General features: G+C 60.3%; 2 protein-coding genes across 2 annotated transcripts in view; one reads left to right on the top strand and one right to left on the bottom strand.

Moving 5' to 3' along the window:
• The first annotated feature begins 4,956 nt into the window (after positions 1-4,956).
• Positions 4,957-9,050, top strand: MFAP2 (microfibril associated protein 2). Its single transcript, XM_063145156.1, has 8 exons — positions 4,957-5,024; positions 5,652-5,726; positions 5,970-6,002; positions 6,091-6,183; positions 6,737-6,775; positions 7,715-7,802; positions 8,365-8,438; positions 8,805-9,050. Exons 1-8 carry the CDS (start codon positions 4,988-4,990, stop codon positions 8,906-8,908), a joined length of 543 nt encoding a protein of 180 aa, XP_063001226.1. The 5' UTR covers positions 4,957-4,987; the 3' UTR covers positions 8,909-9,050.
• A 735-nt stretch (positions 9,051-9,785) lies between these two features.
• CROCC (ciliary rootlet coiled-coil, rootletin) overlaps positions 9,786-16,478 on the bottom strand; it is a 35,912-nt gene continuing 29,219 nt past the window's right edge. The window contains exons 31-40 of the mRNA XM_063145349.1: positions 16,273-16,466; positions 16,038-16,158; positions 15,367-15,530; positions 14,095-14,310; positions 13,670-13,894; positions 13,382-13,531; positions 12,683-12,883; positions 12,339-12,470; positions 10,833-11,012; positions 9,786-10,720 (exon numbers count right to left, since the gene is read on the bottom strand). Of these exons, the coding sequence (XP_063001419.1) occupies positions 10,634-10,720; positions 10,833-11,012; positions 12,339-12,470; positions 12,683-12,883; positions 13,382-13,531; positions 13,670-13,894; positions 14,095-14,310; positions 15,367-15,530; positions 16,038-16,158; positions 16,273-16,466 (1,670 nt within the window). The 3' untranslated portion in view covers positions 9,786-10,633. The remainder of the gene's footprint in view (positions 10,721-10,832; positions 11,013-12,338; positions 12,471-12,682; positions 12,884-13,381; positions 13,532-13,669; positions 13,895-14,094; positions 14,311-15,366; positions 15,531-16,037; positions 16,159-16,272; positions 16,467-16,478) is intronic.

Below are 16,478 nucleotides of genomic sequence, written 5' to 3'. Positions count from 1 at the left end.
CGGTGGTCCCGTAGGTTGTGTGCCAAGCTTTACAGGTAAGAGCCAGCAAGTCAAGCTGCGTCCTGAAAGGGACAGGCCAGTTCCAGTCCATATCACCGCCTTTGTAACAGCCAGAGTTTGTGGGTGGCCTTCCAGGTCTTCCCAAGGAGGAATGACAGGACCTGCTATTATGGTTTGCTCTAATTTGGAAGGAGGAGAAAAGAGCCGTGCTGCAGCAGACTAAAAGGGGGCCGAGCTAATCCAGCTTGTCCCGTACTTGAGAGGGAGCAAAGCGGGCCGGCTCTGTGTGCCACCAGGAAAAGCCGGTAAAGGTCACGGAGCGCCATCCTTGTCCCTGTCATCTGACGCACACAGGCAGCCCTCGTGGCCAGGAGCCGCTTCTGAGCAGACCTTTCCTCCTCCGCCTGTTGTGGAAGGCAATCCCAGCCGGTAATTCTGCATTGCTCACTTAGGGAAGTCTCCCACCCAGGATCTTTCCAATGGGACAGCTGGCTTAATGATGTTAACTAAATCCCAGCCTTCCCTTCTAAGGGTCCCAGCATAGCCATGCCTCCTTCCCCCGGAGATAGAGGTTCTCCACACAGCTAAGGCATTCTGCTCAGCCCCAGAACCTGTTTAATTCTCAGGGTGAAGCTCTGGGATATGAGAACCTAGAAGTGCCTCTGAGCATGTGCCAAGTCCACGTCCCTGACTGCTATGAAGCCCCACTAAGGTGACTTCCTGTGAACCTCCTTGTCACCCCTCGGCCTGTACCAGAGCACCTGCGGAGGTGGTGGGGGCGGGGGAGGAGTCATTTGCTTTTTTTCAGGTGCATTCTCTGAAATTGGCAACCACAAAAGCCCTCCAATCAGTCCCAAGTGTGTGCCAGAGAGGTAACGTGGCTTGAATAAGGCCCACCTCTGCACAGAGAGGAGGTTGCCTGATGCTTCTCTGCATGCTTCACAGCTCTGGATTAGCTGCCCTGAATGGGATTCTGGTTGCATCTGTGATGCTCCACTTGAGCGCATTTGAGGCTCTGCACTGTCCTGCTCATGGAAGTGGCGCACTGCATTTCCCCCACACCACAGTCAGCGGAGGCTTCCTGGAGTGTCTCTGCAAGCACTGCTGCCTCTGCCGTCGCTCCTCTGACCGAGAGGTCCACCCACATGAGTGACTCGGGCAGAACCATCCAGGGAAAGCAACGGGTAGGGCTGGCGGTCCATGCCTTGCCCACCCTCTCAAAGGCCGCCTTTTGTCAGTTGTAAAACAGGATTCCCTGCCTGCATTTTTGCTCCAGGAAAGCCAGCATGCAGCGTCCTGGCGCTGAGGAGGGGTCTGAGCAGCGCTGCCTTTAGGACCCAGAAGAGAAGCTGTGTTGGAAGCCAGACTCCTTTTCGCCTCTTTTGAAAGCAGACAGAAGAGATCCAGGCGCCGGCCAGGGCGAGAGCAGCAGCGACACCTCCAAGCCGGTGAGGAGGGGGCTGGCGTGCCATTAGGGGAGGGGGTGCTTGGATGCTTCTCTTTGGTGCTCCAGAGCTTCACCTGCAGGCGAGAGGGTCGAGCAGGCCGGCAGAGTCCACTTGGCCTCTGCACAACAGGGATCGTGGCCCCCAAAACTAAAGCCCCTGGCAGGGAAGAGAGAGGGTGGGGGATGAATGGGGCTAGTCCGAGAGCCCCGGCTCTTTGAGCGCCAGGCAGAGAGGTCCTGGAGACACACCAGCCCCAGCTGCTCTCCCCACTGGGAGCACAGTGCCCCGAAAGGCAGGAGAAGTGGCAGGGCTTCAGGCTCGGGTTCCTGGGTTCTTTTTGTTGCAAAGTCAGCTCGCAGATGCAGAGAGCCCCAGTCCGCTTCCTGAGGTCTGGAATGTTGGCTTTGGGGGCGTTGGGTTGCTTTCCTTGGGAAGTGCAAGTCTGCCTTGTGGCCGGGGGAGCAGGGCAGGGAGGAGACTGCCAGTCAAGGCCTGTGAGTTCTACCTTTGGGCGAGACCGCAAATCCTTGTGGCTTCTGGCTGGGTTTATGGAGGGGGGTGGGGTGGGGGGCTCCCTTTTGTTCTCAGCTCTCTCTTGGCTGCTGGCTGAAGCTGGAGGAGGGGGCTGATGGTGGGGGTGGGGTTTTGGAGGCTGCTGGGGCATTCTTGTCTTTGTGGGAGCACACTGATTGTTCCCAGATGTGTCTAGCAAAAACATCTGGTTTCTCTAAAGTGTTAACCTCCTGCGTTTGGGGCACCCAGGGCTTTTCCTCCCTCACCGGCTTGGCATCTCAAAATCCATCACAGAGCGAGGGAGAGGTGGGGAGGGCTCAACCCAGCACCTTTTTTAAGTGCCTCTGATGCACCCTGATCACGTCTCTGCCCATGGACAGAGGGCTTTTCTCTCTCCACAGTGGAAGCAGAGCCAACTCATCTGGGCATCCAGACCCATGTGAAGTCCGATGGTTTTAAACGTCCTAAGTCTTATGGCACCTTGAAGACACACCCATTTCTTCAGGCATAACCTTTTGTGGACTTAGAATCCGCTTCATCAGTCTCGAGATCTCGCAGCATGTTTAATTTCCACGCACACAATGGTTGAGCTTGGGTTGATTTCTGCAGGAAAGAGGTGCTGGGGTCATGCCCACTTGGCAGTCTGACCCTTGGCGCCCAAGCCCAAAAGTGGCTGGGGTGATTCATCTGCACATGGCCAGGAGTCCCGTTGAGGCTGCTTTGTTCATTCTGTATCATACATAAAACACAGCACACGCTCCTGACGGGCCCAGGGGCTCCCCCAGGCTCACCTGCATTCCAGGAGCCCCCTGGCTTTTGTGGGTCTCTTCTGGAGCCACGGCGAGGCCATTCGGGAGGGAGTGGCAGAGGGACATGTGAAGCAGCCATCTACGGGGCTGCCTCTGAGCACACGTAGGCTGCCCTTCTCCCCTCGCCACGAGGCCCAGAGTTTTTGGGGGGCGGGGGCCTCAGCACCGCTTCCTCAATGGTTAGGGGGGGCTGCTGTGCGCTTGTCCTTCAGTTCAGAAGCCCACAGTGGGACGGATCCTGCCAGCTCACCAGGGCGTTCGTTCAGCACGAGCCCTAAATGACTTCTGCAGAGGTGGGGGAAAGCGTTCCAGGAAACTTTCCTCAAGTACACGTCAGGGTCCGATCCAGACCTCTTTGCCGCGAGCCCCCTGGAGCATCTGTTTTCATCTCCGCGGGGAGGAGCTTTGGCAGCTAGCTTGGCTCTGGCATCAGTAGGCAGCCAGGCCCAGGCAGGGGACGGAGGGAGGGAGGGAGGGAGGGAGGGAGGGTTTTCCCCCTTCCATCCCTCCCTCTCCCCGGCCCCAGACCCAGACCTGTGCTCCAGCCGTGTTGGATGGATGACGACACCTATTCATGCGTGGAGAAATCACAGCAGTGAGAAGGCGAAGACGTGCTCCACAGGGGGCACTGGAAGGCGGCCAGGGTGGATCCCCAGAGAACATTCTTCCACAGCAATGGGCTCCGATGGCTGGCCGTGGCCTTTGGGAGCCTCAGGTGCCCTCCACACCCGTGTCCCCTTCGACAGGCCAGAAAGGGCCTCCTGGAGAGGCCCCCTGTGCCCGCCGTCCCCACTGCCGAACAGGGGATGGCAGGGGCACGGAAAGACAGACGGAAGGAGGGACAATGTTGCATTTACGAGGATGTCATCTTGCAGATCCCCGCGATGCTAGAAAAGCAGTCTGACCGTGACACACACCCACACCTGCCTGCCGGTTCTTGGGGCCCCACGGTCAATGCCGGCCTCCTTGTGAGTCTGCAGGCAAGACCTTGGAGCTCAGCTCTTGGAATTCGCCCTCCGGTTCTGTGCAGCTGAACAATGACCCAAGATTAGAGCTTGGAGGGAAAGGCACTCGCTGTGCGCTTAGAAGCCCCGTTGCTTTCTGAATTCCAGGGTTGCATCCTGATGTTGGCAGCAAGGTCCTTAGCCAGTGCTCCGTGAACCTGACTTGCATTCAGAAAACACACAGCAGCTCCTGACAAAAGAGCAATCTCTTGCTAGCTCGATGGGAGAGGGTCCCATTTCCTCAGTGGCCGGATACGGCCAGTGCAAAGCCAATGTCACAAACAGCATTGGGCTGGGTCCCCTCCCCCACCTATAGATACTGGGAGCGTATCCCCACAGTCGGCTCCTGCATGCCTAAATCCCAACCCCTGGGGGCAGGGGGGGCTTGGCTTAGAAAGCTTTGTTAGTTCTGCAGGTGGGGACAGAATCAACAGGAGCTTTGCAAAGCCTGCACAAGGGGGGAGAGAGCGGGAGGGGAGGGGGGAGCGGGGCATCCCGCTTGCAAGTCCCAGCGGGGGGCGCTGTGTGGGGAGGGAGCCGGGAGCTGCTCTCCCCGAAGAAGGTATTTCTGTCGCAGACCCTGCTGAGGGTTTTCTGCCCGGGGGGGGGGGGGGGCTCCACTCCTTCATGTAAAACAGAACCCTGCATAGCAATGGTCCGTTGGGGGATTCTTCTGGGTGCATGTTTCTGTGTCTGCTTTCACTCCTTCACGCCATGTTAAAAAGTTCAGGGTGGGGGTGCGTGTGTGCACGTGTCCTCCTAACATCCCATTTCTAAGAGCTTTGACATTGCCTGAATGAGCCCGAGTCTGCCGCAGCTAAAGAGGTCCTGTGGGCGGGAGATCACTTACGCCCCACGACGGGAGGAGGGACGGGGGTCGTGCCTCGTTGGCATTTACTTCTGAGATTTATCACCTGCTGCCTTCCCCTGCAGAGCTGCCCCAAGCAGCTGGCAACAATAACATTGATACAAAAGAGACAATTGCCTGGAATTCGAAAATGAAAAACTGTATCAAATATAAATCAAGGGCAATATCCCATATTGAGAGAAGGGAGTAAGTAGGATCACTCAGAAAGGCCCTGCGGCTCTTGCCCGGTGCTCAGCCAACGGCCTCCCTCCCTCCCTGTGTTTCACTTCCAGCCCGCCTACCTTTCTGCAGCTCCCCCGAGCGCCCAGCAGCAGCAGCAGCAGCACGGCTCCCATCCATCCCAGCATGAGGGCTCTGCGTCTCCTCCTCCTCTGCCTGCCAGGTGAGTGGGAAGCTCCGGCAGGCCCAGGCTGGCAGCCACTTTGCTGCGCTATGGACTTCAAAGGGATGCCGCTTGGGGATGTCTGCACGGAGCTCTCTGGGACCTTCGTGTCAGTAACGTTGCCCGGTGCCCTAATCTGAGCCCAGGGCCCAACCCAGAGCCTGCTGGAATGCAAGGCTCTGCCCTGAAAAGTGAAATAATGAGCAAGAAGGGAGCAACTCTAGGCATGTGCAAGCGCAAAGAGGAGCAGTGGGTTTGGAAGGCGGGAACCCCAGTTCCTTCCCCATGTTCTCAACCTACCTGCTCACCCAGGGTTGTTGCCACGATGAGGCTCTCTACGCAGGCACTGCTGGTTTCCAAATTCCGGGGTGGGGTGGGAGGTGCCGGCGCTGGCCACGCAGCTGCAGAAGGGCAGGAGCAGCACCGGCAGCCTGCACAGATGTGCTGCTGGCTGACATTTAGGAGTCAGCCAGCCAGCCGGCCTCCTTGGACTCTCATAGACTAGTAGAGTTCGAAGGGGCCTCTGAGGCCATCAAGTCCAACCCTCTGCTCATTGCCAGAATCTACCTTAAAGCATACCTGACAGATGGCTGTCCAGCTGAGCTCTTCCCTCTCTCTAACCAGCAGCGCTCCTGGCTCAAGGCCAGTATGACCTCGAGGACCCGGCCTACCACGACACGCCGTACCTCCCTTACGAAATAGGTGAGCCCTGATGGCCTGGCTTCTTCGTCTCCTTCCCAGATGCCGTTTGAAGGAATAAAACAGGGCGCCAACCAGGCCTTCCCAGAAGGGGAGGGCCTGAAAGCTGGCCCCGCCTCTCCAGAGTCCCCAAAGGCTGGGCCTGACCCAGCCGCCAGCACTGCGCTGGTCCCCCATCCCAAACACGGCCCTTGCTGCTCCAGCCTCAGCGGCATTAAGCGGAACCTTTTCCCTCTTGCTTTTCAGAAAGTCCAGATTATTACGATTATGCCGGGAACGGTGAGTCCTCCCCCTCCTTTTGCACACCTTTGGGGAGGTTGTGGCAGGTGGGGCTGGCCGACCCTGAGCGTCCTCTTCTCTGCTGCAGACATCTCCCCCCAGACCCCGGAAGAGCAGTACCAGTACCAGTACCAATCCCAGCAGCAGAACCAGCACGAAGTCATCCCTGCCCCAACCCCAGGTAAGCCCGGCGGACTTTGGGAAGGTACATTTTCAGGAGCGGGGAGCCAATTGTGCTGGAGTAGCAGAGGGGGGCAGCAGAAGACTCGGGTGACCCTCTGCCCCGGGTCCTTGCAATGAGCCGGCCTTGGTCCACGTCGAGGCCGGGACAGCGGCGGTGATACGGTTCAACCGCCAAGAGAGCGTGATCCTCTGCGCTCTGGGCTGAGGGAAGGGACGCTGCTCCCAAGGTGCCGCCTGCAAGCCAGCCCAGCCCTAAATGGCCGCGCAGGAGCATTTGCCCGCCTCACTGTTCCTGGAGGAGAAAGGGAGGGGGGTCCTCATGTGAAGGAAGGACAGGGCTGTGGCGTTGCATCAGGAATATTCAATGGGAGTAGGGAAACATATCCCAAACTTACAGACCGAAAGACACCCCAAACACACACACCGCAAACAATCTATGCTTGAACATGGATTCCTGCATCAAGCAGGGGGTTGGCCTCTTCCGACTCTCCCCGACACCCTCCCCCCATGACCAATGTCACTAACTCCCCTTTTGTCCACCCCGTCCCCAGATATTCCGGAGACAGAGCCCACCGAACCAGGGCCGCTCGGTAAGAGACGACGTGGGCTACTAGGCGCTATGAAATGCGGGACTCCTGAGCGGACCTACTGGCGCGTGTCTGTCAGTTGCTTCATGCGCAAAGCGGGTGGAGGGGATTGTGCCCCTGCCTGGGCTGCAACAGAGGCCGCCTTCTGCCCCCTCAGCCCTGCGGGTGGAAGTCACCCAGGGGAGGGAGGGGAGAGGAGGGGGAGGGAGGGGGGAGCCCCCGGGGCCTCGGAAGCCTTGACTTTTGGGGCTGGGGACGGTTTTCAGTCTTGTGCCTTGCTTCTAGTTCTCTCTTATATGCTTGCTTTCCTTTTGCCTCTTTAGAGGGTTTTGAGGGATCTGAGGTAAGGACTGCAGTCTGCTTGGCGATGCTGGACTCCTGGCTTGGCCAATAGTCGGGGGTCATGGGAACTGTAGTCCCAACAGCTCTGGGAAGGGCTTAGCCTGCCCCCTGGGCTAGATAGACGGCTGCCTGAGAAGAGAATTTCTCTTTTCTTCAATTCTAAGTATTTCTTCAATTCTAAGATGCACTTTTTACCCCATATAAACATCTCTAAAAATGGGGTGCGTCTTAGAATCGCGGGTGTGTCTTAGGGGTTTGTTTTTTTCTGTTGGTGGTACTGAAATTAGTGTGCGTCTTACAATCGATGGCGTCTTACCATCGAAGAAATATGGTAAACCCTAGAAAGCGGTTCCTGGGGCTGGCAGCTGTGATCTTATGCTTTGGCTTCGAGTAATGCCGCCTACTGACCCCTATGTTTTCCACTAGTGCTGAGCGCCGGCCGTGTATCTCTGCACCTCAGTTAGATTTTGAGCCCACGGAACCACAGGGCAGGGATTTAGCCCAAGGGGAAAGGAGGGAAGGGCCATCAAAGGCGGTACGAAAAGCACAGAGGCCGTTTGCAGCTGCTTCACCCTGCGCCTCTGTGCTCCCTCCCCTCAGATTGCCAAGAGGAGCAGTATCCCTGCACAAGGCTCTACTCGGTCCACAGACCTTGCAAGCAGTGCTTGAACGAGATCTGCTTCTACAGGTAAGCGGCCGCCACCAGGGGCCCTGCTCCGTCTCTGTCCTGGTGGCGTCATGGGGGGGGGGGCTGGGCCGCCCTTCGCCACGCGCACAGGATGGTTTGAGAGGTCTGAAAGCAGCAGAGCAACCGTCCATCTTGGCAACTTCTCCCCTCTGGCTGACTGCTCGGAGCCAGGCAGAAATCGGGCCGGGGGGGGGGGGGGGAGGAATCCAAAATAGGTCCAACTTCACCTAGACCCATTGACATGAACGGGGCATAAGTCATGACTATCTTAAACCCCATTCAGTTCAGTGGGTCTACTCCAGGTAGGACTTCTTTTGGCTCTTGCCAACCGTGTGTGTGGCAAGAACTCATACCTGGAACCGTTGCCAAGGAGAATGCATGTGGAGCGGCCGCCAGGCTTTCGGTTCCTCTCCCGGCTCCTTGTGCCTCTGAAAAGGCCGGCTGAGGGGGCCGGGGGCTGTCCGTAGGCAAAGGGCCCCTTACACCTCTGGAGCCTCCCAGGGTTGCCACATCACAGTGATGGGATGTGGGCTTTCCTCCCCCCCCCCCCGCTTGTTCCTAGCCTCCGCCGGGTTTACGTGATCAATAAGGAGATCTGTGTCCGTACGGTGTGCGCCCATGAAGAACTCCTGAGAGGTGAGCAAGCAGTCGGGCAACTACTGCTCCCCCCCATCTTCCACACACCCGTCCCCACGTGGGGCCAGACCACTGAGCACACGCCGGACGGCAGTTAATGAACTTAATTCTGCAGTCCGCTGTCACAAGGGGGCGGGGAGGGGCAGTGCCTTAAAAAGGAGCTCACGTGCTCCATCGATGGCCAGGAGCCACAAGAGCCCAGCAGAAGGTCCACAGGGCAAAGGCAGGCTGCCTCAGGACCCGAGAGGCCAGGGGGCTTTGTGGAGGCAGTGAAAAGGAGGGCTGGCCTGGGGAACCCCAGCCTGGGCTGCTGCTTGCCTGGCCCACGTGCCTCATGGGCGCCCCCCTTCCCACCCTCCTCCACAGCTGACCTCTGTCGCGACAAGTTCTCCAAGTGTGGCGTCATGGCCAGCAGCGGCCTTTGCCAGTCCCTGGCAAGCACCTGCGTGCGAAGCTGCGGCGGCTGCTAAGCAGGGGCGGTGGCGGCGGATGCTGCAGCGTGAGGGGGCCCGCTCCGCACTGTGGGCACCATGGCGGCGCCAGCTGCGGTTCTGTCAACGGCCACGGGAGGAACGCAAGCAACCGGGCCTGATGGGCTCCTCCACCACTGCCGCCTCTCCCCCCGGCCACACCGGCACTTGGGCACAGAGGGCTGAAAGAGTCCGCCTCCTCGTGCACATTCATAGTCTTGTGTGTGTGTGTGTGTATTATGTGTAATAACTTGTATTACTTGGCTCCTTTTGGGGGGGGGAAACATTGCTGGAGGGGAAGCAGTCGAGCAAACCCTTTGCCCTCTTGAACAAGCTTGCTTGCACGGGCCGTGCCTGGGCTGCAGCTCCGTGGTGACCCACCAAGCTGAGGGCAGCCCCCTTCCCCCGTTATACCTGGGTTGGCTGCTCAAGCCCAGCTTGCTCTCAGCTTCGTGGATCGCAGCCTGGGCAGGGCTGGTGAGATCCAGAACAGGCCAGAGGCCTGCAGCCTCTCCACTCACTCACGCGTTTGCGTTGTGGACTCCACCAGCAAACCAACTGCTGTGCTGCTCCTGTCAGTTTTACCTCTCAGATGTTCCAGGGCTACTTTTTGTATGAATTAACTCCTTTTTTTCTTTTCTACAAAACATTACAAAAATTAATAAACCAAAGGTGTGTCAACATGTGCCATAGCAAAGTGTTTCCGACGGAACAGCTGCTTCTGGGCCAGTGCCCCCCACCCAGGACAGGACAGGCTTCTGGGCCAGTGCCCCCCACCCAGAACAGGTCAGGCTTCTGGGCCAGTGCCCCCCACCCAGGACAGGACAGGCCAAGGCAAACGTGGGTGTGTGGAAGAGGTGAGAAAAGCAAACGGCTCTTAGAAGAGGCTTTTATTCCAAGTTTTATCCCCTGTCCGGGAGACGAGATTGGCGCAAAGTCCAAATTTATCCAGAACCACAGTACCATAGATATAAAAATAGTTTTCTACTTTCCTTGATTAATTGTTACATAAAGAACCAAAAAAGATAAAAATATCTATACACAATTAGCGTCTGCATTTTGGTTAAAAAAAACTTGGTCACATTTAACAAGAGCACAGTGCGAGGAAGGAAATGGGGACGAGGGGCGGCCAGCCCACTCTCCGCCTGGACCCACAAGCCCGCCACAGCCACGGCCCTCACCCCCCAGCAGGAACGGTGGGGACCGTTCCCCCCTCTCTCCTCCAAGATGCAAAGCATTAACCTGAGCTCCATCTCCCCGTGGCCCTAGAGATGGGTCCCAGCAGGAAACGCCAAGGCCTGAGTGAGTGAACTGTTCTCAGAAATGCTCCCGTCCGTGACGGCAACCCGAAGGGAGGAGGCTGTACAACCGCAGCCTTCCTTTCCAATGGGAATATATTATCATTTGGCATCCCAAGGAGAGGATGGTGCCTGTGTTGATTTCGATTGTCCAGTAAACCAACAACAACAACAAAAATGCTGAAAGATGAAGATTCCCTCTAAATTGGCAACGTTCCTTCTCCCCACCTGCTTGGGGTATTTTACACCGCGACTCTCAGGCTTGGCTTGGAGGTGTAAACCCTAGATGGCCAGACGGCCTCTTGGAACGGGAGACCTTCGTTCTCCACCCCGCCTTGGCTTGGCATCCTGGACCTAGGGGCTGGCGGGCATCCGCCTTGCGAGGCAGAGGGGGGTGGGGGTGTCCTCTGTGGCTGCAGCCGTGGGCCTAGTTTCCTGAAAGGATGGAGGAGGCCGGGAAGTGAGGCTGGCCCTTCCGGGCCTCTTGCTGCAGCTGCTCCTTCAGTGTGGAGATCTGTGAGAAAGAGGGGGGAGCCCTTTGTGACAGGGGGCAGGCCGGGGTGGGGGCAGGGGCTCGGGGGGTGCAGACACCCCAGCTTGGCTGCCAGAGGGGGACACGGGCTCACCTGCTCCTCCAGGCCTTTGACCCGTTGCCGGTGGGCCCGTTCCCGGGCATCCAAGGTGCGCTCCGCCTGGATCTGGGAGCTCCGCAGGCGCTCGACCTCCAGCTGCAGGTCCTGCCGGTGCCTGGTGGAGCTCTCGGCCAGCTTCTGGGCCTGGGCCCGCTCCAGCTCTGCCACCTGGGCCTGGGCAAGGAGAGAGTGAGGGCAAGGCAAAGGCAAGGCGGCTGGAGAGCCAGGGAGCTTAACCCTTCCGGCCCCTCCTTGCCCTCGCTGGCTGACTCCACCCACTCGCCAATAGACATTCAACAGGCCAACAGCGTCTGCTTTTACTTAGCACCACCAAAAGCAGACCGCAGGGCTAGGCAGACCGTTCCCCAGAACTAACAGAACCAGAATGCACGTTGCAGAAAGAGCAGAGACAAGCCAACGGGCTGAATTTCCATGGGCTTCGTCGTGCAGCTGTGCTGGGAGCGTCACCTGCGCTTCTCTGACACAACCGTCCGGCTACTTCACGGAGCTGATGCGCTCCTCCCCACCTAAACACACACGGCCCTCGCCCCGCCTGCCACGTCCGCTCTGGCCCCTCCGGCTCCTTCTCCCAGGGCCGCACTGACCCAGGAGCGCACTAAGGACCTCCTGGTGGTGCTCGGCTTCTCCTCCCGGGGAAGGCAGCACAGTCGAGGGAGAGAGAAGGCAGTGAGCAACAGCCAAGCGGAGCGAGAAGGGTCAGAGCGAAAGCGGAGGGAGGGCTAACCCTACGTGGCTCTCGGGACGGGGGCATTGAGGCATCACCATTTGCCAGGGAAGGGCGGATTTTGGCCTTTCTGGCTTTTAACATTCACCCCCTGCCCGTTCAGCCTTGCTACTGGGGTGCCCTAGGCCCCTTAAAACAAGCAATGCCACTTAAGAAGCCGCCTCAAAAACGCCCTCCACGGGAGAGATGCTTCTGGCCGCATTAAGAGTGCTGCTACTGCAGAAGAGGAAGCAGCCCAGCCCCCAGTGATCCAGGTAAAGGTCAATGCAGCCTTATACCCGAGTAAATGAACCTAGGATTGCAACTTCAGGAGCCCAACAAGGTGCAAAGGATCCAACAGCAGGGAAAAGACACAAGAGCTAGGAAAACTGCACCTGCAAAATTGGCCATCTTGAGAATCCTTATTTTCCTTGTTTACACAAGGGGGTGGAGGGCTTGTGGGTTGGTTGGTTGGTTGCTGGCCCCTGGGTGGCCAAAAGCCGCAGGGACGGCCAGCAGAAGGAAGGCGGCCGACTTCCTGGGCAGCCTGTCAGGGCCGAGAAACTTCCCTGAGAGAACCCCGGAAAGGGTCCCAAGAGTCCTTTCAAACGGCGCTTGTTTGCAGGCCACGCTCCCCCGGCCACCTCCCTGCACACCACGGTGGAGAACCTTCCCAAGCACTAGCTGGAATGTGGACCGAGGCTCCAGGGGGAAAGGGCTGGGGGGAAGGGGGGGTCCAGGAAAAACACACCCAAGGGGTGTGTGGAGATTACTACCTCAAGGAGCCGGATCTGCTGCTGAGCGTCCGTCAGCTCCTGCTCCACACCAGTGAGGGACCGGTCCAGGCGGCCCTTTTCCGCTGACAGCCACACGGAGTCCTCGTGGGTTTTCAGCTTCTCGCGCTCCACCTGCCAAGCCAAGGAGAGGCGCCACTGGGTCCCGAGGAAGGCACACACCCACACCCACGCCGAGGAAAAGGCCACCAGGGGGCACCAGGCACACCTCTCCAGGCCAGCGGTTCCAGATGCAGGCTGCTGCCCCCCCTAAGAAGGCCCTCGCTGCCACCCCCCTCGCCTGGTGCAGGGCCTCCGGAGAGACTCCTCCGCGGCCTCCCACTCACCTTGTCCAGGGTCTTCCTGAGGGCGCTCCTGTCCTTCTCCAGGCGCAGGGAGGAGCGCTCGGCCTCCCGCTTCTCGCTCTCCAGCTGGGCCAGGGCCCGCTGCAGGCTGCTGAGCCGCTCCTGGAGGAGGCGCCGGTCGTCCTGCACCTTCTGCAGGCTCCGCAGGGCCACCGCCTCGCCCTCCTGGTGCTGGCGCAGCAGCTGCCGAGCGCAGGGAGAGAAGCACAGACAAGCGCCAGAGGGCCATGAGGAGCTCTCGCTGGGCCACCGGGCTCTCCCAGCCCAGCTGCTCCAGGTGGCCACTGACCTCTAGAGTGCCTGCCTAGAGCTCAGGCCCTGGCCCTGGGCACAGAACACCCCAGCAGCCCGACCGGCAAAGTTTCTAGTCCCTAGGCCAATTCAGGCTGGAGCCGGTCAATGCCTGCTGGGATCTCAGGGGTGGCATCAGAGGGTCAAGGGACGGGAGAATCGCTTGAGAGCCGCTTGCCACGACTGGCAAAGCTGCCCTAAGCTCTGCCTGTGGGTCTCTTCTTCTTCAGTGTCATTTGTAGCGCAGGGCCCAGCATTCCCTGTTCCTACGTTTAGCGAGCCCCACTGAGGGCTTGCCCTGCCCATCCCCCTCGCCTCGGCCCAGCCGTTCAGGCTCAGCCCCGGCTCCTCTCGCCTGCCCCATGCCGGAGGAGGGATCCGCCTACTCACTTCCTCCTGCTGCCTCACAAGCCCCTCCAGCTCGTCCCTCTGGAGCTCCAGCTCGGCCTGCTCCCCCTTCAGGGCCTGGAGGCGCTCCGAAAGCGCCCCATTCTGCTTCTTGGCCTCCGAAACCGTCTGGCGGGCCGCATCCAGCCGCTCCTGAAATGGCGCCAAGGTGGACGGAGGTCAGTGCAGCGGGGCCTCCTCCCGGGTCGTTCTGCTCCTCCGCCGCTGCAGGGCCCAGGCGGGAAGGTGCTCCGGCCCTCCCCTCCACTCCCCTCCCCCTCCCTCGCACACCTGCAGGACCCTCCGGTCGTGCTCGCTGGCCGTCAGCGCCTTCTGCAGCTGCAGCACCTTGTCCTGGGCCGAGGCGGCGTTGCTGTGGCTCTCCGACAGGGAGGTGGCCAGCCCCTGCACCTTCTCCTTCAGGGAGCTCTCAGCCTCCGCCGCCTTGGCCAGCGAGAGGCTGAGGCGGTCCAACGACAGCTGCAGGGCGCTGGCCTTCATCTCGCTCTCCGTCACCTGGGCAAAGGAGGGCCGGAGTGAAACTGCGGCTGCTGGGGTAGTGCCGCTGGCGGGTGTGTGTTGGCAGGGGTGGGGGAGGGAGAAGACGTCTGTTCCAGGACAGCTGCGGGCCTCCAGGAGCCCAGCTGTTCCTCCGCTCCGTCCAGGGGGAGCCGCCCAGAGCCCCCGTGGCCCCAAGGGAGCCGCCAGGGCCGTACCTGTCTCTGCAGGAGGTCGATCCGGTCGTGCAGCCCCTGGATCTCTGCCTCGCGGTCGCTCAGCCCCAGCTGGGCCCGCTGCAGCTCCCCCTCCAGCGACCGCCTGAGGAGCTCCAGCTTGGTGCTGCGGCTCTCGGAGGCGTCCAGCACGTCCTTCAGGCGACGCTTGTCCGTCTGCAGCTTGCTCTCGTTGGCCTTCATCTTGCTGAGCTTCTCCTGGGGAAGCAAGGCGAGCGGGCAGGGTGACCGGGGCTCTGCCAGCCCACCCTGGGCGTCAACCGGCCAAGAAAGACAGCCCACCTCGGACCTGACGGGGCTGGCCCAAAGCACCTGTTTGGGCCGGGCGAGATGGCCCTTAAACAGGAGGGGCTTCAGATCTGGCCGTTTGGCTACCTGCCCCTCCTCCTTGCAACCCAATTGTGGGTCCATCTAGCAACCTCTACAGCTATGGGAGGGGCCCAGATGGGCTTCATTTGTGCTAATTGCCCTAGAGGGACCCTCCAGTGGCCTCAACTTTCAGAAGAAGGAAACACCTTCTGTGGCCTCAACAAGTAGCTCAAATAACACACAATAACATTTTACAAAAACCTGGCCATCCCCACAACATTTGCTGAGCGCATCCCTTCTCTCCCACAGCACTGCTGGAACGAGACCGCTTGCCACACACTCCGTGTGCTCGTCCTGCTGGGCGCGTCTCCTCTCCACAGCCCTCCCTCTCCCCCCCAGGGAGGAATGCTGCCACCGCCGCCACCTCTCCCTCCTGCTCCAGAGCCACCAAAGGAAGCGGTGCCAAGCTCTGAGGGAAACCGGCTAATGGGCCAGGCCTGAGCTGGGCCCCAAACCTGAACCCCTCCCACTGCCAGCCCTCCGGGCAGCCGCCCAGCTTTGTTCCTCAATTTGGGAAGATGGAGTAGCTCCCAGCCTGGCAAACATAAACACTCATGCGGAAGGAGGGCGGCCAGCAAACACATCCCTGGGTTGACAGCAGTCCGGGGTGGGGTGGGGGCTCTCCCTCTTGCTACCAAGGCAAGGCCAGGGCTGCAGGGGAGCAGGAGCCGCGCGCACACACACGCACCCCTTTGGACAAAGATCGCATCTCAGGGAAGAGCGCTTCGGGGATCTTGAAAAATGTCCCTTGTTAGAAACGCTGTAAACCTTCCCTGAGTTCCCAGGAATGGGCCGGGCGAAAGCCAGACAGGGCCCCCTCTTCCCTCCCAGACCGTCCGTGGGCCCTGGGCCGCTCCCCTCTCCCGCCCCCTGCGTGCTACTCACTTGCGCAGCCCTCCGCTCGCTGTCAGCCGCCTGGAGGTTGCGCTCCAGCGTCACCAGTTTGTCCACCAGGGCCTTGCGCTCCCGATCGTTCCGGCGCAGGGTCTCCTCTTGCAGCATCAGGGCCGTCTGGGCGCCACTCAGCTTCCCATCCACACTGCGCCGCCCTGCAGAAGGGAACGTGTCAGGCGTCAGCAGCAGGAGTCTGGGACAGCGGTGGCCACAGGTGGACCCGACCGGCTGTGGGGCAGGCGGGCGGGCGGGCGGGCGGGCAGGCAGGCAGGGAAAGCGCCAGCGCATTGCCCCCAATTTCTCAGGGGAGCCCTCCTCCAGGGGACAGAGCTGAAAGAGGCCTCCCAACGCCATGGGGCACCATCCTGCCAGCAGGTGTCAGGTCCTAGCGGGCCCAGTGGCACAGTTTTGAGTAGGGTGTGTGTGTGCGTGTGTGCGCACGTGTGTGTCTGCACTTCTCTTCTGGAAGCATCCCGCACTTTGCGTACGACACTCCCATGGGGCTTTGGAGCCATCAGCCTCGAGAAAGTGCCCCAGCGAGAAGGGGAGCCTGGCGGGAAGTGGCGCTGAGCCCTGGGAGTTGGGAACTGCAGCCCCAAAGCCCAAGGAGCCCAGGGGGAGGGGCGGCAGGCAGCCCCAGGGTCCTCCGGCGGCTCACCCACCTTCGTCGCCTTCGGCCACCTGCTTCTGCAGCTGCTGCACCCGGGCGCCGGCCACGTCCCGCTCAGCCTCCATCTCAGCCAGCTGCCGGTTCAGGGCACCCAACTGGGAATGGGATTCATCCTGGATCCCACGGGAGGAAGAGCGGCACTATGACTGTCAGCACGCCATGGGGTTACTGGGGACTCCGGCAGAGGGGCTCCGCCCAGCCGCCCAGCCGCCCCTGTGCCAGCATACCCGCTCTCGCTGCGCCTCCCGCAGTTCTTGCAGGAAGTCCCGGAGCGCAGCCCGGACCACCTCCGGGTCGATGTCGGCGACCAGCTGCTCGCTCCGGCTGGGGGAGAGGGTGCGCTCCGGCGAGGGAGGGCGGGAGCCCGGGCTGCCTCCAGCCTGTGGCGTGGGGCTGCCACGCCCCTCGGGGGCAAAGCCACCTGCAGGGAACG

The sequence above is a fragment of the Elgaria multicarinata genome, chromosome 20 (assembly GCF_023053635.1).
Source record: "Elgaria multicarinata webbii isolate HBS135686 ecotype San Diego chromosome 20, rElgMul1.1.pri, whole genome shotgun sequence".
Classification (NCBI taxonomy): Eukaryota; Metazoa; Chordata; class Lepidosauria; order Squamata; family Anguidae; genus Elgaria; species Elgaria multicarinata.
The sequence above is the reverse complement of the archived record's forward strand: the minus strand, read 5'-3'. Positions and strand labels throughout refer to the sequence as shown.

Coding starts and splice junctions, on each gene's coding strand:
- MFAP2 (XM_063145156.1), top strand. CDS start 4,988: ATGAGGGCTCTGCGTCTCCTCCTCCTCTGCCTGCCAG. Junction 6,003..6,090: donor TTACGATTATGCCGGGAACG/GTGAGTCCTCCC, acceptor TCTCTGCTGCAG/ACATCTCCCCCCAGACCCCG. Junction 6,184..6,736: donor CATCCCTGCCCCAACCCCAG/GTAAGCCCGGCG, acceptor CCCCGTCCCCAG/ATATTCCGGAGACAGAGCCC.